This window comes from Ptychodera flava, chromosome 16 (assembly GCF_041260155.1).
Source record: "Ptychodera flava strain L36383 chromosome 16, AS_Pfla_20210202, whole genome shotgun sequence".
NCBI lineage: Eukaryota > Metazoa > Hemichordata > Enteropneusta > Ptychoderidae > Ptychodera > Ptychodera flava.
In genome coordinates this window covers 21090742-21113982 of record NC_091943.1, presented here as the reverse complement: position 1 = coordinate 21113982, position 23241 = coordinate 21090742, and the positions used below count along the sequence as shown (strand labels likewise).

The window sequence follows — 23241 nt, the reverse complement described above, 5'->3', positions numbered from 1 at the left end:
CTGCGATATCACCATATTTCTACCAAGGGTGTCATGACTGCTGTTACGATCCATATGTATGTACAACAAAGCATTTGCTCGGGTGTTTCTGTGAAACAAGTTTGCTTTCCTGGTTCATGGTTCACATTAAAGAGACGGTCCCCTAGACTGAATAATAATCTGATGCCTTTTTTTCATTTAATGAATAAAATCTTGTAGAGTTTTTATTGCCTTAGCTACTTGAATTCGACCATGCAAATGCAGCGCTACAGTCGTTGAAAATTCTGTTTGAAAATATTCGAAAAATGTTTCGCGTATTTTCTGTGTTTTCTATCTCTTCCAAAATTAAGGCGAAGTTGTGATATAATGTATTAAATGTAAGAATCGACGGATGTTATGGGCAGATGCAGGCAGGGATTGCTTGTTGTGTAAGCTTATATTTGAAGCGCGAACATGGACATAGACTAAAAGTTTGTCACAAACTATCGTTTCCACAGATCTTAATCGCCTTGCTGCAAACTAACATCACTCTCTTGTTATTTTAGGCGATGAGTCGACTTCGGATCGGGATCGGCAGACCGACAAGAAAAGCCGAGGTGACGGACTACGTCCTTTCAAACTTTACACCGAACGAACAGGTCACCATTGAAGGCGTGATAGAACGGGCATCGAAGCTCCTGTTACAAAATATCGCACAGCCACTGACCACCTGATGATGAGTGTGTCTGTAGATGGAGGCGAACTTTCACTTCATACCTCTGTGTCAAAATGTGTCGGAGCATGGGCGTCAGCAAGGTCATCGAATGTCCAGGCACCATGTATGGCGTGGTACGGTTGATAAAGTGACAGCGCGATAATTTAAGAACAATTGTTTTGAAAACAGGTCAGGAAAGATAGCTTCGAGTTCCGCTCAGACCATGGACCAATGACAAAGCATATTTATGCTTCTACCACGAGCGTATGCCCATATGATGACAGTCTGCAGTGCGCATAGGAGCATGCGCAACCCATCGTGCCGCGGCCCAACAAACGTGCCTGCCTTTCAAATATAGGTTGAAGTGTTAAATTTGGCAGTGCGTGTTGAGCTATAGGGCAGATGAACAACTTGCAAGAATGTCTGGAACCTGTACAGGACGATTTGCCACAAATTGAAGTTATTTTTCTCACAAAAAATGCTACCGTGTTTCTTTCATTTCTTTTACTGAAAGTTACTCTTGAACTTGACTTCCCCTGCATCGTTATGAAATCTTGACTTTAAAGAGCCGAGGAGTGTATTTCGTACTTTGTCGATGTACGAGCATTCATCATTGTTTGAGCCTTACAGGGACTGGCATCCCTGACGAGGTGCGTCAATAATAACACGTCTGGTGAGCAGTGTTGCCTGTCAGAAATCTTGGGGTGTAATCCCCACTCCCCCGAAATTCTTAATTACCTTATCAGTCTGTCCCCGCTTACATATATTTGATTCTGTAAATTCTACGTACATGATATGAATGTAATACATATGACATAGTGTCGAAGCTAAAAGTAAGGTATGATTGGCAACTAGAGCAATCATTTTGAGTTTTTAACGGTTTATAAGAAACACGATTGGAACTAATTTGGGATAATTGGATATTCATATGTTGCAAATTTCTCAAAAGTGTTAGGTGCCGTATAGCTGAATGTGATGATGAGGTCACATTTGTAGATTAAACCGACATTACTTCACCGTCCAATTATCCCAAATTAGTTCCAATCGTGTTCAGATGCGATAACGTAGTATAAGAGCTCGTGGTCGGTCTACCGTTTACCCCCGTAATACCGACAGTACATGTTGCCTATTGTGTGAAAGTGTTTTCTCAGATGTTAAGATGTAAGTTAAGAAAATCATTTTAATAAAATAAAAGATATAATTCCAGTAGCAGTATAGTTGGCGTTTCTGCGTCTGTTTGTTGACTGCAACCTCATACATTTTGCAAAAATAATATCTCATTTTTAGTGCGTTGGCGAGATGACGGATTTTGCCTCTTCAAAAAATGGTAATTAAAATGTTATTTTTTCACTAAGAACATTTTCCGTAAACGTCTGGAATACAAAGAAAGTCATCAGAGGAAATGTGTTGAAGCAAAATACTAGTAGCATGGCTTGAATTATTTAAGACATAAATATATTCTCAACCCCTTATGCTTACTCGCAGAAAATTCAGAAAATATTTTGCGTTTTCTCGTTTGCATGCGGATCCATTGTTGTGAATTGTCAGATTGATGATATGGAAGCTTGATCTAGCACGCCACATAGATGTCGCCATTTTTACTACTCGAACAAAGGTTATGCGACTTCTGTCCTTCTCAGGTATTCTATATGAAGGTTACCGCAAACCACTTTTAGATAAGATATCGACTGTTATGTCAGGTTTTGATAACTTGAAGTGAAGAAAACAAGCTATGTATAATACAAATTTTTGTGATGATGTCGCAGATTACATTTATAAGGCATTTTCTTGAAGAAAAAGCACACTTTACGAATAATGGTTTATTTTGTTTTTCTTTTCTTTCGATGCGATATTTAAGCGATGAAGCACAAGATTTTGACCAGTTCATGACACATAGCGAGTGCATATATGAAGTGAACTGGTCAAAATCGAGTGGTGTACATACCGTCGCTGGGTGTGCTTTATTGCTATTATATCATAACAGTATATTGAAATTCTGGGATGAAAAGTCAAAAGCGGATGACTGCACTTGCCGAGAGTTCGCGCGTGCGCCAACCGTGCGTATACCATAGTTCTTTTCATGTCTCGACCAATCAGATCGCTGCATTTGCGCCATACGTGTCTTAAAAGCGTCGTAGTATAACGTGTCTTATGGATGTGGCAATAGAAAGCACTTCATTGTAACTTATGTGGTGGATAAGTCCACATAGGACACTTTAAGAAAGTAAACCTGTATTTTAAAGTAAACAAAATAACAACAACAAAAACAACAACTCGTCAAACACAAAACACCTATAGGCCTAGTGCAGCAATTTGTGCAATATGTGAAATCACCGACTATCGCTGCACGAGTAGTTCCACAACTTCCTGGTGTTTGTGCCGCCATTTCACGGGAAACATTCTGCACGTTCTAACAGGCATTTAATTTGAAGGTGGAGCTTTTGAAACCGAACACAAGGTCCTTTGTTTTCTGAATTAATAGTCATCGTGATATTGTGTTTCGGTCCGAGTCTGTGTTTGCCTGCGCTTGTATCCTCATAGTTCTGTACCCATGGTAACACCGGCGTTCACCGGTCCATGGATCACGAAAACCAGGTCGCATCGGCACACTTGTCACATTTTAAGCACTGTATATCAGAGCATTAAGCCGGAAAATACTTTCTGAGGTACCGTGTCTCGGCATACTTTCATTGTTTAAATGTGCCTGAAAAGTGGGGGGGGGGATTACTTCAAATATTCAATTATTTGTCAATTTAAACATTGCCATTCGAGGAATGAACAGTTAATCGTTCAAAACATTTACTATTTAGTGTGTTAGCCATAAGAGGTACACCGTGTATCTCTACGGCACAGGTAATTTCCGCGGTTCTTGTTACAATCTGCTGAACAGACGTACACAGTATGACTATTTTTGGATGCACTATCTTGTCGGAGTCTTCAGTGTATTGTTCTACTCGGTGATAAAAATAGGTAGAGGCAAGGGTACTAAGTACCCTCAGATGAAGTCAGCAAGCTTGAAGTATAGCTTTTCTGAAAAAGAACTAGTATTTTTCAAAAAAGTTGGCATATTCCGAACAAGGTGGTATAATTTAAGAAACAAAACCTCCTGAAACGCACATACGCCACGTCTGAAGGTTGACTGTCCACTACCCGTCAAAAAAGTTTGCCGGAATAGCTAGCCGTCGACACGTTGCAATTTCTCACAGGCTGGGCAGAGGCCGGGGAAATTGTCGAACATTTGGACTTGCGGAGAAAAAGTCAAGCCTTTGTGGAAGTTCAGTCTCTGATAGTTCTGAGGTGACAAACTTTAGACGAAGTTAAATCATCGTCTACATATGTGACCTCGGGACCTATAGAAGTGAAATTTGTAGTATAGGCCTATGGGCTTGGTTGCATAGTTTTAGATTACTGAAAGGTTTTCTTGACCTATTATGAATCATTTGTGCTACCTCCATGCTCAACTTAATCCCTAATTCGTTGTTATAGTGGCGGTTCCATAACCTACTTTTAGGGGTCAGTTGCAATCATCTCTCCGAAACAGTCCGCTTGTATAATGAGCCACCCACGAATGCTCGCCGGTTGAACGTACTTTTCTCTCTTCTGATCGCATTGCCTCGTTTTAGCATGTACATTGCTAAGCGTTACGAACATAAATTACCGCGGATGGTGCCATGCACGATCGACGACGGATCCTGTCTACGTGCAGCAACCACACACCCTACACCCTTGTTAGCATGCATCGCACATTTGCTCAATGATGCAATTGCTTTTTCAAGGGGCGCAACACAAATGCTTGAGAAAGGTGCACGGGCTTTTCCTTGTTGTAAAGAGCAGAGTCGAGTCTTAGCCTGACCAAATTGCCAAGGGGCGCAACCTATCTTAGCTAGGATTTGTTTAATTGATATAAATTAATTTTACATATGACAGTGTGGAAAATTCTGGGTGAGCATGCAGCTCCCCCTCCCCCTCCCCCGCAGGCTTCGGCCCTGCAGAGATTTGAATTTTTCCGTCCAGGAGTTATCGAAGCATGCAAAGTTTTTATCGGTTTCCAGATGTGTAAGTGGAAGCGACAGCAGCAAGGCTGTAAATCTTTCTTCAACGCGTTTTTGCCCTGCGGGCATTGGTTCTTTTTTACCTCTTCTGTATAGAAACTGATGAGTAGTCCGTCCCTTACGTTTATGTGGAAAATTTACCGAATGGTAGAAACTTGCTGTGATCTGGTTAAAAGTAACCCGACGTGTAAAGATGGCGACGTTCCCATCCTTTCCGCCTTGGCTTAATTTGTTGTTCTCGTAAGCGTTTGCTCTTTATAGGGAGGTGCATGTCACCTCTGCACCTGGTTTTAAAGGAAATTGCCGTTACTATATTTGACAGCAGCTAGCATTCCCCGTTAAAACAGATGAAAATGTGATATTTATCAAATTTGCGACTCGACTGTGTTATATATTATTCAGTTTACAGTCATACCTTCTGCTATGCAATTTCAGAGAGAGAGAGAGAGAGAGAGAGAGAGAGAGAGAGAGAGAGAGGGGGGGGGTGTTGGGAGACGTGTGCAAAGTGAAACAGTCGGCAAGTGACAGAAATAATCAGTCGCTGCGTAGCGGACGGACGTGCAGACACTTAAATTACTGCACGCTAAAATTTATATAATGACGATGACGATATACTATCACAGGATTGTCGAAGGCCCGTCTGAAATGTGGATTAATTTCATATAACGTGTGATTTTGGCAGTCTATTTTGTGCAAGTCCTGTACTAATATTTTACACCAGCGGTTGAAAAAGTATGTTAAAGGTGACAAGAATTTATAGTTTAGACGTTTCTGCTCAGCTGGCCGACCTTCCCCTCAGACGCGATGCCGATACATTTGTGAAGGGGTTCCTCGAAACGAGGGCAGCGAAGGTCACTTCGCCGTCTCCGACGGAATCCGCGAAGCATTCGCCCTTGATGCCGCGGAAAAGTAGGTCGTTTTCGGGTCAAATGGGTTTATAATGTGTTCGCAGCGTGGTTGCGCATATCCATGGAAATCTTATTTCAGTAGGTGGTTCATCGAAAGGGTATCGATGCGTCATGGTGCCAATTACGTGTGACCTGACGTCACTCCCGAGGCGTCGCGCCCTACTTTCTGCAGACGTCACCTTACATGTAAATCATTTGTTTGTTCGGTTTTGTCACGATCTTTACTTTCCTCGGCCCAAGATGACTACGGCGAAATGAATTTTCAACTCCGGTCGCATCTAGCAATCTATCATTGTGCAAGGTGTGTTTGTGAGAATGTTTTTCTGTCGCGTCCAACTTCGTTTACTTCACAGACACTGCGAACCCTGGGCGGACCGATGTACTAAATGTCAAGTTGTAGAACATTTTATTATATTGAAAGCCAAATAGCTGTGGTTTTTCACATTTATTTATTATTTTAAACTTATGTTACGTCAAATACGTTTTAATAGACGTGTACCTGCTTTCCATTACACTTTTCAAAGTAATGTACCGTACAGTTAAAATTGTATTCACAAATTACTTAAATGTATATCAAAGGGTGCATCACTGTATTCAAAAATGGCCGTCGATGTCCGAGTCCAGCCTCATATAAAACCTTGACATATATCTGTGAAGTAACCCACAAGTATCCATAATATGGATAAAATTCACGCAGCGAATACAATATGACTCCTACGTCAACGAGTGGTTGACATGCCAACTCTGACATAGCTGATATTGCTAGATAGATGAAATTCGTAGCAAGAGAGAGTGAGGGCAGATCATATCGCGTGAGAGCAAACCTTCAAAGGCGCAGATACCAATAGGGGTGAAAGATCCAGTAGTGCCCCCTCTACGGTAATGGATGAAAGTGGTGTATAGACAAATACATGTATTACAATAACCCCTGGTCAGGTGAAGGAAAACAAATTGTTCAGCAGCCAAGATTGTTTCTAACTTTGGTAGATGTGTAGGCATTATTTTTTTCAATTACTTTTGTTTTAGTTTTTCAGAGTTCCTTTGCAAAGTGCACTTTGTTCTGATTTTTTCTCGCGTTTTAGGGCACAACGATGTGAACATGTAGCCCCCTTTTTAAGTATTTTGTTTGCTTACAAAGAACATGTTGCATGTTTCCATATCACTCATTGTTCGAACATTTCTGACATTGATGCGCACGAATCAGCGTACTAATTTTAAAATTTTCAACGTTATATTAAATAAGTGTCACAAATATCATTTGGTTTGTTTGTCAATAAATGTTCATTGTTTTTGGACCTCATCAGGCGATGTTTTCATCAAAATCAAATACATCCATACGCATACTAAGCTGAGATGTTGTACTCTAAAGATATTTGCATACTGCCCTCAAACTTTCTTGAACTCTCAGAATATGTAAATTCCAAACATCTTTCTCAAATGTATCACAGAATGTCACCGTATTGATATAGGGTCCTGCAAAGAATCAACATGCTATGCCAATTTTCAATTACCGTCGCAGACAAATATATGCAAAAGTTTCTGAAGAGTGGCTGGAGCTATGTTAACATTCATGCTAACCTTGATGTGGCCGTTGGTGGCGCAATGCTATTGCCGTCTGCTGTGAAAGTTCTTCACTTTCCCCAATATTTACAGAAGTAGGTATGTGGCCCGCTGAAGAGCAACCATGCAGTTACTATCGTTCCTTTTTAACCTGAGAACCCTAATTCCTTCTGAACACGTTCACAGCCACTATTGACAACAAAAGCTTTTGACCGAACCGTGCATGGTAAAATGCGCCTCGCAACTGTAATTTGAACTAAAAAATGTACAAACTTTGTTGGCTTACTGCTTGTTCGGACTCATTTTAAAACCCAACAAGTAAATACAGTTTTCACCGTTTTGTTCTGTTTTTGTTTTGTTTTTCTGGTTTTGTTTTGTTTTTGTTTTTGTTTTTTTGTGAAACTTGAAATTCTAACTTTTTGTATGAGTTTAATAACAGACTATGGCGGCCATTTTTGAAAAATCGGTAAAGTTTGGGCTTTTGTTCTCAGTTACATGGCGGCCCATGCGTTTTATTCTTGATTTTAATGGTTGAAATCTCCCTTGTCGAAATCTTCAAAAGAAGTTGAATTCTTTCAGTTTCGGATTGTCCAGCACGTCTCGGTAGTTTTTGGTATGCTACGAACAGAACTGGGGGGTTGCCCTGCGTACAGGTCTGTCATAGTGTGGTGGAGATAACGCCGGGAACACACAGACCTGTATGCATGGCTAAATTGGGGACCATACCACCGACGGACAGGTTCTGGACAAAGTTTCGAGGGACTACTTAAAGGGACGATAGCTGTAACTTTTGAAAACATTTCCATAATTTTTGCCCCGGAAAGCGACCACACTTCTTTCAAAATCCTCCCTAAACTTATGTTCAGAGTTCAAACGATCTGACTGGAGCCTTGTGAACACAACACGTTGTATGTCATATACAATCGGGACAAAAGTTATTAAAGTTGTAAAAAGTAACTACGGACATACGGCCTATACTCACATAGAAACTAAAAACAGTTGGACACTAGCTATTTCAACATTTATTGCACTTGGAGATGGACAAGAAAATTTAATTGACAGAATTAAAACAATGCAAAAAATACGTCAATTTGAGAAAAAGTTACTTCTGAGGAGCCTTTAGGTATTTGCTCATCTTATAATAAAATTTCTCATCAATTTTGCGTTTTCTTCGGCCTCTTAAATCGTTAAGGTTGATACAAGACTAGGTGAGACAATTTGTAACTGCACTGCACCGTCCGGAGGACGGAAACTGTTCGAGGCTCTAGAGGGCGCCATTTATAATAGCAAAGAATATTCCTGAATAAAAGTTGCGCCAGAATTGCAAATGAATTAAACAGGTTTCACTTTCTGTTGTTTCCTGGTGAAATTGCAATCACATTGTACAAGTCACTTCCACATCTGGAAGAAGTTACACACTGTATAGAGTATTTAAAATGTATTAGAAATGCTGAATTGCCGCTCAAACACTTTCATCTTTATTATAAAACCTATTTAGCTTGATGACAAAACTATGTTTTTCCTTCATCCACTGACACACATTGTAGGTTCTAAATTTAATGAGTCAGTCAAATCATTTCAACAAGTTCTAGTAAAATGATTACGCAATTAATGCAGACATGAAATTCTATGATTGTGATGTCATGTTGTCACAACGTATCTACACAAACCATTATTCAGAGCTCCCTATTGTTATGCCATATGGTTGCAATACGATCTTCACATTAAAGACAAATGTAAGCATTGCATGGTGATGGTATGCAGAACTTGAATAAAAAGGTCAAACAAGGACAATCCATCCATAGGGCTCTGAAGTAGTGTCTGGTAATGTGCAGCGGCTTGGAAGGTTAAATCTTATTATTCGAATCATGGCCATTATTTACAGTCTACAGTGGGCTACTCTGTATCTGTTAGAGCCAATAATATTGTACAGTTGAGTTAATTGACAGTGTATCGGGTGAGAAACCACAAACATGACTCTCAGAGGAGATAATATCATGCCTTGTTATAATGTAACCGGGCTTGACAACTCATCAAGTTAGGCTAAAACTTCATTTTGCAGTTGTGAGAAGCCTGTTGTATTATGGGTGGTACTTCATTTCTTTGGGTGAGTTCACTGTGGTAACTTACATTGCACCTTCAGACATTATTTGTGTTGGGGTTTTGCAGAGACCTATGTACAACTGAATCCTTCAGTCTGTGTAAATTGATAAAAATGTTACTACATACATGTGTGTACAAACTCTGAAGAGGTTCAATCCAAGAGTCATGAAAAAGGAAGAACATAAAACATACTACAGTATCCACTTACTGTATGGTAGTTTATTTACACACTGATAGTACGTACAGTCACTGAAAATATTTGTACAATGAACATCTTCAATGGTACATATTACAAGTACATATTAGATTCACACAAAACTTGCTTATAGTAACTCTTTGTTGCCCCTTCTCATCTATATGTTTCCCGCCTCATAATTTTGAACAGCGTTTTTTCTTAGAAATTAGTGGCTGTGAGGGGCTGTACACTGTCAGTCTTTCAGCTGTAACAGTCAGTTTGGCCCATCTAGGCAATGTCATCTCCACAAAGGTATTAATTGCCAATTTAGATCTGTCTTACAACAAATTAAATTTCTAAGCTCTTTTACCTCTTTATTTTTAATAATGTACGCAGGTGTCAGCAAATTCAGAGGACCAAGGTCTGAGACAACAAAACGTTTTGCTGTGATTGGTGACTCTGCCACTTGGTCCATGGGCCTATGTGGCAAAGAATGTAAATGTATACAAGACAGGACCAGCAAAATATACCATAGGACTGCTTTAAATATGTTGATACTGGCCAGGGACCACTGCACACTGAAGGGATACACAAGGTCTTGTCAAAAAAGTTCTTTGGCATCAAGCGCCATACAATACAGTTGTTATGAGAAAAATTGTCCTATGCCACGTACAATTCTCTGTTCTTCAGTGAGACACCATACGAGATTGATGACACATTGGAAAATGACCTGACATTGTTTTACGCCACTCTTCCCATTAAATCAGCCAGTGGGTTTGAACTAAACATTACAAAGGTGTTGGACCACAGTAAGCTGGCAGGACTGAGGGGTGGCCACATCACAACAGCAACTCTACTTCTCGCTGCAGCTTCACCTGTCCTTAATCACTGCTTCATCCCATGGTCCGTGGATGTTACTGTCACAAAAGTGAAAGTATGGAAACATTTGAAAATTGAAAACACTTCTCTTTCATGATCTAGCGACAGAAAGTTTTCAGTTAAACAAGTGTTAATCTTGCAGAGTTCGTTCATCAGCCACAAAAAAACTTGGCAAGTTCTCTGCAGCTCGCTGGCATTGAAAATGACTTTTACCATTATGGTGATTTATCCATTTCACAAACTGTGATTTCCTTTCTCTGAAATTCTTCAGAAAATGTTTTTGAACCACCTTTAAGATCTTAATTTGACTGGGATAAAAAGGGCAATTTGTTCGTGGGTGACATACTTACTTTTTGTAGGGTTGTAGCTTAATCAACCAGAATGGAAATAGAAATGTAATCGCCATGTGCAGGAGGAGGAAAAGAATTGCACCAACTCTGCTCACTGTAAACAATGCTACCATGGCGACGGTTGCTAGGAGCCAAGTCATGGCTGGCTGTGAACAGGACACGTTACTCTGAAATGAACAAAGCAGGGGAAAAACGTCTTTCAGAGATGAATATCTGAATGGTACATAGGCACATCACCGCCATGGCAAACTGAATCTTATCAATGCTTTAGGCCTGTTCAGGTAAATGGAAGGTGGGGGGGGGGGGGGGGGGGAGGAGGAGGGTGATTAAAAGTCTCTACAGTAAATGAGACTTTCCCACTCTGTCTTCACCTTATATTACTGAAGAGCATGATCATACCACTAGTTAAATATTGTGTTGCATTTTGGTGAATTGACTAGCATGCACATATCTGTACATATGTAAAGGGTATTGCACTGTATGGGTACTACAATGCTTCCATATCTCTTAGAGTTGCGTCACACATTGCCAGATACACTGACAGATCTTCAAAGATCAGAGTAACAACAAATGCTGTTAGTTTGGTATGTACATCTTGCCTGTCTCTGTGCCAGCTAAAACTGAAGAAATCACGGCAGGGGACAAGATGATCATTTAGGCATTTGTAAAGGTGAATGGTTTCTACTGGTATAGTCATTTTTATTTGTAGTAGTATTTATTATTCTTCTCCATGAGGATTTGCTACAATTAGAAGACGTTTGAATAGATTTCACAACATTTGGGAACAAAGTAATAGTAGTACCCCAGACCAGTGAATGGCTGCAGTACTTGTGTACAAGTTATGATCCAATTAATACTGAAATTGATGGCAAAAATTAGTCTCGTCACAGGCACCATATACATCAGAATGATTTTATCAGCAACTCCTGGCGGGTAAGCCACCGGACGTAACATTTTACAGAGACCTTTCTCACCTTGAACTTCCTCCGTAGCACAGGCCAGAGTGCAAAGACCTGCATGGCCAATGTGACAGTTGTCAGCGTATGCCAGGTTGTGGGCAGTCTAGATGCCAGGCACACTGAGGCAAATATTGCAGCATTTAGGGACAGAGCATTGGATGTTCTGTGAAAAATAGAAACAAATGAAAACCCTGATTAATGTAGTATGCACCTCGAAAATGAAAGACTTCAACTTTTGCTCAAACTTTCCTCAAAGAATCTCTCAACTATCCTCTTTCAAAATCACAAATAAAAATCAGGAGGTGGTCATCGTGCATATTTTGGTACTAGAAAAACACATTACCCAAGATTTACAAATATTTGAAATTCAAACGGCCACCATCCCCATATTAATTTTATCGATAATAATAAAATCATTGATTATCGAAAAGCTAAGACCGTGAAAATTTTTCTTACACAAGAGTTTTAAAATGAGCCCCCCCCCCCCAACACAAGAGGTAGATCAGAAAAGACTTGTAAAAGTTTGATAGTCTACATATCTGTCTCACTCAATGTCGACATAGGATGCTTGGTTCAGGAAACTATGGAGGTAAAATGATTGCATACGGAATCTAAATTCAAAGGTAACTCCAAGTTTGAAATAAATTCAACACACACTGCACTTGTACTATCGACCAATGATAGCCATGCTTACAATAGACCGTACCTGACCCCATTTTCGTCAGCAGCGCAGCCAGCGGTAGAATTGGTCAGGGAACCAGACTATTGTACAGATGTGATATGTTGACAATTAACCGAACCAGCTGAGTCAACACATCTCGTTTTGAATACTCAGTAAAGCATAAATGCACACTGTTTGTAAATCAATACATGTATTTGTACTTAACACATCTCAAAAGAAAGTTTTTAAGTTATATTCTGTATGCTCCCTTGATATTTCGATTCACAAAATGCATGGATAATGATGATACAATCTTACATTTTTAGGGTTTATCATCTTAGGATCTGAAAATCAAGTTCTTGCCTGTCCTATTCAAGGAACAAAAATGATATTGATTATGATGACTAAGCTTTGTCATAATTATTTACAATTTCTGTACTACTGGATTAATAATTTCCTCGCTGACCCTTACTCATGTTTGGCCATTTCAAAAGGCGCCTACATAGTGAAAACATTTGAGATGGCCCCTAAAAGGTGATGGTTCAACAAGTAATGCCCTGTTTAAAGTACGTCTACCTGCAAATACCTGGACATCACACTTGTATCGAATTTCTACCCATGAGTTTCGGCACTTGCTAGACAAATTATAGTATTACAGTAAATCTCATTAAAATATACGAATTGAGAAATATAATTTTTAAAATAAAAAAAGAATAATTACAAAAATAAAATTTCATTTTTTAAAAAATATGATATGATGATTATGGTGACATGAAGCCACATTGCCTTGGCTATGTAAACAATTGTCTAGTACGGTACACCAAAGAGGTTGGGTCAACACACAAAAAATGCAACAAAATGAACTTTGATAGGTTACACATTACTGTCTGATAGGCTGGGTCATTCCTCTGAGGTTGATGTTTAACAAATTCTTTCCTGTTTGTGTGTGATTTTCTGATACACACAAACTCTACACACAGAGCAGACATCATGGGCAGCTCTGAATCCAAGAAGTATTTCAGCAAAGATGAAAGTGCACACACAAAATGGCCCGACTGGATGACCAACATTCGCGACGAAGCCTTCATCACCGAGCTGTCCATTCCAGGCACACACAATGCATGGACTTTTGAAGGTTACGGCGGCTCCATAACACAGTGTCAGACTTGGCCACTCTCTGAACAGCTGGAAGCAGGAGTGAAATTCCTTGATATCAGGTGCAGGCACTACAAAGATGGTCTGCCCATACACCATGGCGTCGTATACCAACATGCCAACTTCCACGACGTGATCAAAGAATGCATCCGCTTTTTGGATAAGTATTTTCGAGATGCGATCATCATGCGCGTCAGACAGGAACATACAGAGGAAGAATGTACACGTTCCTTTAACGATACTTTCAAAGAGTTCATTGCTGAGTATGATGAGAAATATTTCTGGGTTATAAACAAGATACCTAGAATGCATGAAGTGCGAGGCAAGATAGTAATTCTTCAGGATTTTGGAGGGCCGCCAATGGGTATCTGGTACCACGCTTTGGACATAGCTGACCAATGGGACGTCTCAAGCACCAGACAGAAACACATCGATGAAAAGTGGAAGAGCGTTGAGACCCAACTCCTGAAAGCTCGGGACGGTCCTCGGGAAACATTCTACCTGACGTACACCAGCGGATCAAGCCTCCGTGCATTTCCCGATTCCGTGGCAGAGTTAATAAACCCTATAACCTATGACTTTCTGGAAAAACGTCCGGAAAAACACAGATGGGGAATGATTGCCATGGACTATCCGGGATGTGGTTTGGTCTGGAAAATTATCAAATCTAATTTTGATTGAGAAAAAACATGACAAGAAAGCTTTCTTCCTATGTTTCTCTATTACCTTAGTAACAGCAAATAGGAACACCAGATGCACTGCAGAAACTAGTCGATATAAACACATTAACAAACACTGGCATACCTGTACAGTAACAGTAACAGTTATGATCAACAAACTGATCAACTTCTTCCAGAGTTTATGCAAAATTTCAAGAAAATTTGCTGCACTTATTCAGCTTTTTGTAGTTTTTATCTCATGAATTTTTTTTATTTACTGTTGTTATTACTACTGTTGTTACATTTTCAATAATTGTCAACCTAGATTAAATTTAGAAGAAACATCCGAGCTCTCAGAGAGCGAATAGTGGTTGAACCAGAACCATGGTTGTAAAGGAATTCAAATGGTAAGCATTCCATTTATAGAATACACACAGAGGTGTAAATTGAAATATTGTATGGTTTGACATGTTGAATGAACTACAATGGACACACTGCTGACTTTTGAGTTTGCTTCATGGAATAAATAAGACGACACGGCTGTGTCTCTTTTGAATCATTTTACACATGTATGCATAGAGCACTTTCAAAGCATTGTAATGATTAAGTATCTGTAGCTATCTAAAGATGAATAGTTTGATGATTTACAAATGAAATCAATGTATGAATGTATATAATAATGCTGGACACAAAACATTCTGAATTTATACCATTTTGAAAAACACTGCAGGTCACCTATTTTAGGCTCATGGCAATCTCATACAATTTGCACATAGAGAGACAGAAAATTACCTTTGTACTTTTTTCAAGAATGCAATTAATAAAGAATGAATGAATGATGCTTTAGTTTTGAAGGTCAAATTTTCGATCTTTGCAATAACTTCATTAGTAACAAGGAATGTTCAGAAAATAGGTTGGCAAATAAAAGATAAAGATTTACTGAACAATGTCAACAGAAAATATATGTTACAGTTACCCTTGTTGCCAACAACATAAAGATGCCAAGACAAACCAACAAACTATTAAATGTTGAGTGTCATTTGATGTAAATATTATGAGAATATTTTAATAAAATTACAGCTCATAAATTTATAGCATTGGATAAGCATTTAATTTCTAGGGGCAAAAATAATTTTATCTCTACCTAAGCACTGATGACCTTTGAAACTAAGAATCTCAAATACTGTTTAAATTACTTTGATTTATGGCCTTTGAAAATTTACAATCAAAAGAGAGACCTTCTTCAACACAAAATCTATTGCGATGGTCCTTGAATGCGTCCACACAACAAAACATTGACATTCAAAGTACTCGGCTGGCACACAAACTTTACGAATAGGCTAATTTTTAACCTTAGCACTGTACCTGTATATTTGATTAACAGAATATCACTGATCTAATTTACAGCTATGTGTTCAAGGTTTCAGAGTTGGATTATAAAAAAGGAAATTGTATTATCTTTATCTGAACAATCACTTTTCTAGAAATTCTGAACTAGTTTGTAATAGACAGATACATACCCATTCAAGAAAAGGCATGGTTTTGAGATTGCCCTAAAATCTAACTACAGTATGACTGTACTTTGATAAGTTACACATTATATGTTTTGCAATGACCATAATGTCCCACTGACCAATAAGCTGGGTTGGGTTAGTCCTACAGAGGTAGATTTCTAAACCAGTTGTAGGTGGGTGCTGCATACTGATTGAGAGAGATCCCACGGGTACATTCTAAAACAATGGGCAATTCTGAATCGCAGGAGTGTTTCAGCAAGGCTGATAGCCCGCATTCTAAATGGCCCGACTGGATGACCAACATTCGCGACGAAGCCTTCATCACCGAGCTGTCCATTCCAGGCACACACAATGCATGGACTTTTGAAGGTTACGGCGGCTCCATAACACAGTGTCAGACTTGGCCACTCTCTGAACAGCTGGAAGCAGGAGTGAAATACCTGGACATCCGGTGTAGGCACTACAAAGATGGCCTGCCCATACACCATGGCATCGTATACCAACATGCGAATTTCCACGACGTGATCAAAGAATGCATTCGCTTTTTGGATAAGTATTTTCGAGATGCGATCATCATGCGCGTCAGAGAGGAACATACTGAGGAAGATTGTACACGTTCCTTCAATGACACATTCCAGGATATCATTGGTCAGTACGATGAGAAATACTTCTGGACTACAAATACGATACCAAGAATGGGTGAGGTGCGTGGGAAGATAGTAATTCTCCAGGATTTTTCCGGACCATTGGTGGGAATCTGGTATCATTTCCTGGACATCGCCGACCAGTGGGATGTCTCCAGTACAAATCAAAGACACATCAATGAAAAGTGGGAGAGCGTGGAGACCCAGCTTCTGAAAGCTCGGGACGGTCCTCGGGAAACTTTCTACCTGACGTACACCAGCGGATCAAGCCTCCGGGCTCATCCTGATGCTGTGGCGGAATGCATTAATCCAATGACATTTGACTTTCTGGAAAAACGTCCGGAAAAACATAGATGGGGGATGATTGCCATGGACTATCCGGGATGTGGTTTGGTCTGGAAAATTATCAAATCTAATTTTGATTGAGAAAAATCACAAGGCATGGACTATTTCTCTCACTTTTCCCTTTCCTTAAGCTTGAAAACAGAGAAGCCAAGTACAATAGCTGAGACTGTCACATATAAACAAAGGAGAGACTGATTTATTATTATATATATATACACTGATCCATGTCCTGACGTGAAAATTTAAAGGGTCAGTAGCTGTAACTTTTGATGATTTCTTTTCACTTCTTTTGTTTTTAACGTTAATTACAGTTTCTCTTCTACTCCCCAAAGCATGTTGAGATACATGGTATTTAGCTTGTACATGTATAAACTGCATTGTTATTGTTGACAAGTGAATTTTGGTCCTGCTAGAATCCAAATGTAAACAATAACCATGCATTCTTCATATATACACGTAGTTGATGCATCAGCGAGCTAAATAGTTTGAACATGTGCTGGGTAGTTGAAGAAGAACTTGTAATTGACAAACAAAACAAAAATAGTGAAAACAATCATTAAAAGTACATGGTGAGATCACATTCAGCTTGATAGTCATTCAGTCTTGCCCTTGGAGACATTTCTGTTTATATGCTTTGTACAGCACGTAAGGATCAGCTAAATTCAACTACAAGGACTTGACTCTCTGCCCTCCATGTTGTAGTGCCTGCAGTCCATCTATATCATCATGGTTGTACAATATGACCATGGTCCTGTGATATGACCTTAAGACTACATATTGGTTGTGGAGACAGTAATAATGTGACTCAAATTCGTTGTCCACATTGGATAAACTTTCTGTCTTTAGACAGTTCTTTAATAGAATATCTGTAGCATGGGTTAACCTTTTGATTCTCTTCAATTCTTTTCAACAGTGAGAAAGAGTGAGGATTTCTTTGAGAAAAGAAAATTTTATGAAAAACATATTCCTCTATATATTCACTGCATATCAGCCCAAAATAACATTGGATACAAAAACATCAATATTTGAACTTTGGAATTCTGTTGGTTGGTCCAATGATAAAATCAAAGTGTGGTATAATCAAGTACTGCATGTCAGCCTGTAACAATTGCTTGTAAATATCAGTAACAGAATAAATGTGAATTTTTCTTTGTTTTCCATCTTGCAGTATGTGTGTTGTAATCTTTTTATACTTTTTAAGAAAACTTTTTTCGGGCAGCTGAGCAAGTCTACTGAAACAAGTGCAATTGCAGGAGAAGTGTTGATTATTGTTTCAAACTAAAGTTTACAAAAGCAATCTGTTGGTTGCAAGAAGAGTACAATGTTTGATAAAATTGTTGAACTTTGGTTAGAAAACTTCATTGCAGAAACAAAATCACCAGGTTGTTAAACCTGATGCTAACAATCACATTGCCCTTCTCCGTTCAAACACTGTTATGCTGACAGACTATTTTTTTGTTTTTACAGATCAAAGACACCTTTATTTGCTCGATAATGTTTGCATGAGATTTGTCACTGCAAAAATATGTCATGCTGAAATTTTACACGAACTTGGCTTCACACAAAACAATGCCAGTTAACCCCACCCTTTTCTGTCTTATCTGCTTTTATTTGCATAACTTGAATTTTTGTTGTTGTCTAGCTTTGGTGTGGCAAAATTTATGGTGCCTGTATATCAGAATAAACAGTCTTGAATTAATTGTTCAATGGGAGTGGCAGCCTTTATTTCAAGCCAATTTATACATGCCTATGACAGTCTGTGGATAAAACCACGGTCCCTCCAGTGGTGGGACCATGGTAAAACATTTGTTTTCCAAGTCTAATTTTTGACATGCAATGGCAACTTAAGAAGATATGAGGAAACTAAACTTGTGTGTGTGTGTGTGTGTGTGGGTGCGTGTGAAACTTTACAGACATAGCAATGGAACAGCTGGTTGCCCCTGGCAATCGTCCCTTACCCAGACTGATGGCTCTGAACAAACAACCCAGAGCAGGGATTACAACAAGGGTTATATTTTAAAACATGTACTGAGAATGATTGAAATAGTGTCAAAGGTGAAAAGGTCAAGAGATGATAGCCTGAAGCATAGATGATGCATTCAGCCTATATTTAATTATTATAGTTACAGTCCTTGTAGATTGCAGTGTTGATACACATATACTGGTAAATGTAATTAAACCTTTGAATATTTAAGGACATTATTGAATTCAGACTTCACAAGATTCTGATTTCACATAAGATTTCACAGAAAAAAACACTACTATTATCTTGAAATGCGGCAGGTTTATTTATCTTTGTCTCCAAAACAAATTTATTACCTGGACACAACTTTCAAAAGAGAGTATCGAACAAACATTACACACAATAAACTTCTATGTGAACTCACAGAAGAACTAGGGATTGAGGACTACGCTTTAATTGTGTTGACAAACAGTATTTTATATTCAGTGAGGGCGGTAATCATATTGAAAGAACTGTCACTAGAGGGCGCTCTTTCTCAGGCGGCCTCTCTGCCAAGTTACATCACCCCTCTGTAATGGAGGTTCCAGTCTAGGTAGCAGAGCTCATTGATTAAAAAAACCTTTCTGGAGAATGAGTACCTTGACTATTTGACTGTGTCCAGTTTGTGCTAAGAGCACAAAGAATTAGGAAATTTACAGCTTGAAAACAAACATGCATAATACTTACATCGCCCCTGTGGTTCTGTAGTCATAGAATAAAAGATTGCCAAGAAACATGAACACCTGAAAAAAAAGTAAAAAATACACAAAACATCAAATACAGAAAATATTCAGACGCCTTCCTTCAACAGATGTTGAAAGTATTTATGGTTTGAAGGAGAATTCCTGAAAGTTTGTTTATTCATAAAGTTGTATTCCTGTGCAAATTTTGGAAATTCTTTTATCCAATAAATTTCATCAATGCGTCTGAGCAGAGTCATTCACATCGAAAAATAAGACTTCAAAGACATTTTCAAATCACAACTTTATAACCGATTCATTATAGTAACTGTAGAATGTACCTCGAGCACAGATATTCAGACTCTCAAATTATTTTACAAGACTTTTCTGACCAACTGCTTGTGAGGGACTCATTCTAATGCTCTTCGTGTACGTTAACTTTTTAATTTCATATTTTTGCGAAAATTGAATATTTGATTTTTTACCCCATACATTAACACAGGGATAGCAGCTATTTCAATTCTACAAAATTTACACCGTGATCCACTACTTATTATTCTTGATCTTCAAGCAGAATGGTCAAAAGCTTCTTGTAGAAAGTTTGAGCAAGTCTTACAGTTTTGAGGCGCAAACTATCTCAAGACAGAGACTGATTCAATATAATGGGGGAGTCAGGGTCTGTCTTCCTGAAGAGTCAGTTCCCACTGTCTGATTGTTTTACACTTACTGTCATTGCATAGATTGTGTCTGTACTGATTGAATCTGTCAACGTTTTCAGAATGGGTGAGAGTCCCACTGCAGCTGTTAGGAATAAACACACTGACTTCAAATCGTCCAATCCTGCAAAAATAAATACAGTAATGCCTTCATCAGATCAATTCCAAAGAAAGTTGCTATGAAAAATAATCAAGACATTGTTCTGAAACACACATGCTACCCTACTCCTAATTCACTAAATACAGACTCATCCAACCTGTTGAAACAATAGGATTAGGAATGTACTTTTAAAGTCTGGTGTTGAAGGGGTAAAATAACCTTTTTAATTTACGCAGCATTTCTGTAAAAAGGTCTAGCATTGCTGATTTCATCCAAAACAACAGCTTTACCATGGTTACAAATGTTGGTTGGCAAACAGGTAATATACTTCAGTTACAATCTTTGGCTTTGTAAGATCGAGAACGGTTTGTGCATATGCATTACAACCATACATTTATATAGAGGCCCACATCCATACAAAGTCATCAAACTGGAGAAGTTTTGATTACAGATGGAATTAGAGCGAAGCCAACATAAAATCACCTGATTCAAAAGCTAACATCAAGAGGGATCATGAGTTCTATGCTAAGCGACTTGTATTGCCTTTAGAAATAATGAAAGAATAAATGAATTAGAAGATGAATGGATGAATGAATGAAGGAATGAAAGGATGGACGAATGAGATATAGCACCACTTACTTGTTCTACCACACTGCTGTCTTCCATGGCCACCATCTATGACATCATAAATGATATATCCAAGAACTGTTGCACAGCAGCTGATGGTGAAGAGGAACTGAGGTGAAAGGTCACCCTCATCCATGTAAATGAACGCAACTATGAAGAGGCATATACTGTGACAGACAGAGAAAAATTATAATATGCACATGTTGAATATGTTTTATATTTACAGCAAAGTTCAAACATACCTTCTGAAAGCTAGTAGTTTTGATAGCACTTCATAGATGACAAACAGTGGCATAACAAGAGAGATAATCTTAATGCATTATTTCTTTGCTCAAAACTTTAGATGAGATTGATGGTCATGCTTGGAATATTAATTTATTTTTGCTATTTGACCATTTTGCGAGTGAATTTTGAATGTAACTTATCCTGCAAAATAGTGATTTTCCTCAAAGCTTTTAGTAAAAGATTGTAGGGAAGTAAAATTGTTTGCAGTTACAGGTTTTGTACTAAATACAGCTGGATACGTGCAGCATCAGACACTGCTGCTTGAAGTGTGGACAAATTTTGTCAGTGTTTCATGCATGGCTGCTGTGGCAGCTTGTAGTCTGAATAGTAAATATGTCTTTGTGTATATACTGTAACACTAGAAGTCGCCTAACAAATTGCATTTTCGTTGCTCTTGAGTGTGTAATTTCCTAAACTTACTGTAATCTTGAAGTTTAGACAAATATGAATTTTTTAACATTAATGAGAGAACAATGATGTCACTTTGATACCTGTGAGACATTACACATGTACAGGGATACAAAGAATTTTTTCCCACAAGCCCTTAGAAAGCTGCTTTAGTTAAACGTATACTGTCACCTGTTCCACTTTTACCACAGTTACCAAGGAAGAGAAAATCTAACCAATCACAGATTTTAAGTGGGTGGCTGCTTTTTAAAAACAGCGCCCTCACATGGGCATTTGAATACCAAGGAACACCTCTTTGACCATATCTGGGCATATTTAGATTACAGGTGACTGTATACTTTAATGCTGTGGAAAATAAGAATAATCAGACGTTGTGACCATAACAGACTTCATCTTATTGGTGTATGACAAACTCACTGCTGATATCCTTGTGTTTTTAAGGGGCAGTTACTACTCTTGGGTACATGTGGATTCTAGAAACATACTGCTACACATCACATGCATTACAGTGTATTAATTATGCGCTCAATGAATGAGCATTCCTCTTGAGCGTGCCTGTCCTAAAATTGGAGACACTGTTTGATATACTGAAACATAAAATTCATTATGCAGCACACATTAATGGTTATGTCATATATTTTCTGCATTACCTGAAGAAATGGTTAAGCACATGGCAAGTAGATTTGGAGCATTATTTTGCTCTACAGGGGGCTAACATCACTCTTTATATCAGCAGTTTTGTGACTGCTTACCTACTGAGCTGTTGTGATACAAGACCAGACTCGCCGATCACGTTCCATAATTCATATGTCCTAGTGTTAACTGAAAAAATTAAAACATCGAAGAAAAAAATGTTACAATGTATGTGCAAAATTTAGACTTATTTCAGACTCGCCATCACTTTAACAGACTATTTACATATATGTAATACTCTAGTTAACTCTCCTAATTCAAATCACATTAAAATGTCACAATTGTGACAAAAAGCTGGAGATGTTTGCATGGATAGATATGTGAAATCCTATAACTTACTATGTGGGAGCAGCACAATCATTGCAGTTGTGCCTGCACTATTACATTATTATTGTATTAACAACTGCTTGGTAAATCAAATCCTCATTGTGTGCCCCTTGTTTGTATTTCAGATGAGGCATTAAACATCTTCATAGTTGTAATATATGCTAGTATAGTTGTTAGATGATTAGCTGTACCGGTAGCAATAACAATACCTTCTAAGAAATACAAGTACTAAGATTATTTACCATTCTTCTTCATTTCATCCAAAAACGATTCATCGACATAGTTGTCTGGCTTTCCCTGGTTATCATACAGCACTTTCTTCCACTTTTGCCGTTCTTTGGCAACCATGATGAACGGTTTGATAGAAGATGTACCTCGCCAAAGATCAACTACTACAACTTACACAAGCAAGGAGTAGCTAGTTATCTTTTCTAGAAATTACAACCTTGTCAATGTAATGATTCATACGATGATTTCCAGCTGTATCACCACCATCACTGTACTATCAGTATGAGTCTGAGGTACATTCGCTTTTGTAGTACTGTATACTACACCCATGTGCCTGTGGCAGAGGTTAGTCAGCACATTGGTTGAGATATTACCGTTATCTAGAAACTTAACAACCTTGCCAGCTCGGATGGAAACGTGCAAAAACCTCTGCAAGACCTGTTCATTGTGTGCACGGTTACAAATCTCTCTGCAGTGTACAAATCTCTCTATCTCACTTGGCAACTTTCAACTTCCGGCTAGCAGTCGCCGAATTTGT

At 38.6% G+C, this 23241-nt stretch overlaps 3 protein-coding genes across 4 annotated transcripts in view; 1 reads left to right on the top strand and 2 right to left on the bottom strand.

Moving 5' to 3' along the window:
- Positions 1–1890, top strand: part of LOC139114261 (probable peptidyl-tRNA hydrolase) — a 30447-nt gene extending 28557 nt beyond the window's left edge. The window contains exon 5 of the mRNA XM_070675854.1: positions 525–1890. Within this exon, the coding sequence (XP_070531955.1) occupies positions 525–692 (168 nt within the window). The 3' untranslated portion in view covers positions 693–1890. The remainder of the gene's footprint in view (positions 1–524) is intronic.
- The window catches only part of LOC139114265 (estradiol 17-beta-dehydrogenase 8-like), an 84563-nt gene that overhangs the window by 53469 nt on the left and 7853 nt on the right, over positions 1–23241 (bottom strand). The window lies entirely within an intron of this gene.
- Positions 9496–23218, bottom strand: LOC139114264 (phosphatidylinositol N-acetylglucosaminyltransferase subunit C-like). 2 transcript variants are annotated; one of them, XM_070675856.1, is made up of 8 exons: positions 22718–23218; positions 22208–22277; positions 20775–20929; positions 20047–20159; positions 19327–19382; positions 11675–11822; positions 10701–10867; positions 9496–10388 (listed from the first exon to the last, which is right to left on the bottom strand). In XM_070675856.1, exons 1-8 carry the CDS (start codon positions 22821–22823, stop codon positions 10343–10345), a joined length of 861 nt encoding a protein of 286 aa, XP_070531957.1. In that variant the 5' UTR covers positions 22824–23218; the 3' UTR covers positions 9496–10342. The 2 variants fall into 2 exon arrangements, with proteins under 2 accessions (XP_070531957.1, XP_070531958.1); XM_070675857.1 differs by having other exon boundaries at positions 20775–20854; positions 22718–23168.

What these genes read in the sequence shown, in the direction of transcription:
- LOC139114264 (XM_070675856.1), bottom strand. Translation starts at nt 22,823, where the DNA reads ATGGTTGCCAAAGAACGGCAAAAGTGGAAGAAAGTGCTGTATGATAAC. An exon ending in ACAGCAGTGTGGTAGAACAA is followed by an intron (nt 20,160 to 20,774) that starts GTAAGTGGTGCT and finishes TTATTTTTGCAG; the next exon opens with GATTGGACGATTTGAAGTCA. An exon ending in ACACAATCTATGCAATGACA is followed by an intron (nt 19,383 to 20,046) that starts GTAAGTGTAAAA and finishes CTTTTTTTTCAG; the next exon opens with GTGTTCATGTTTCTTGGCAA.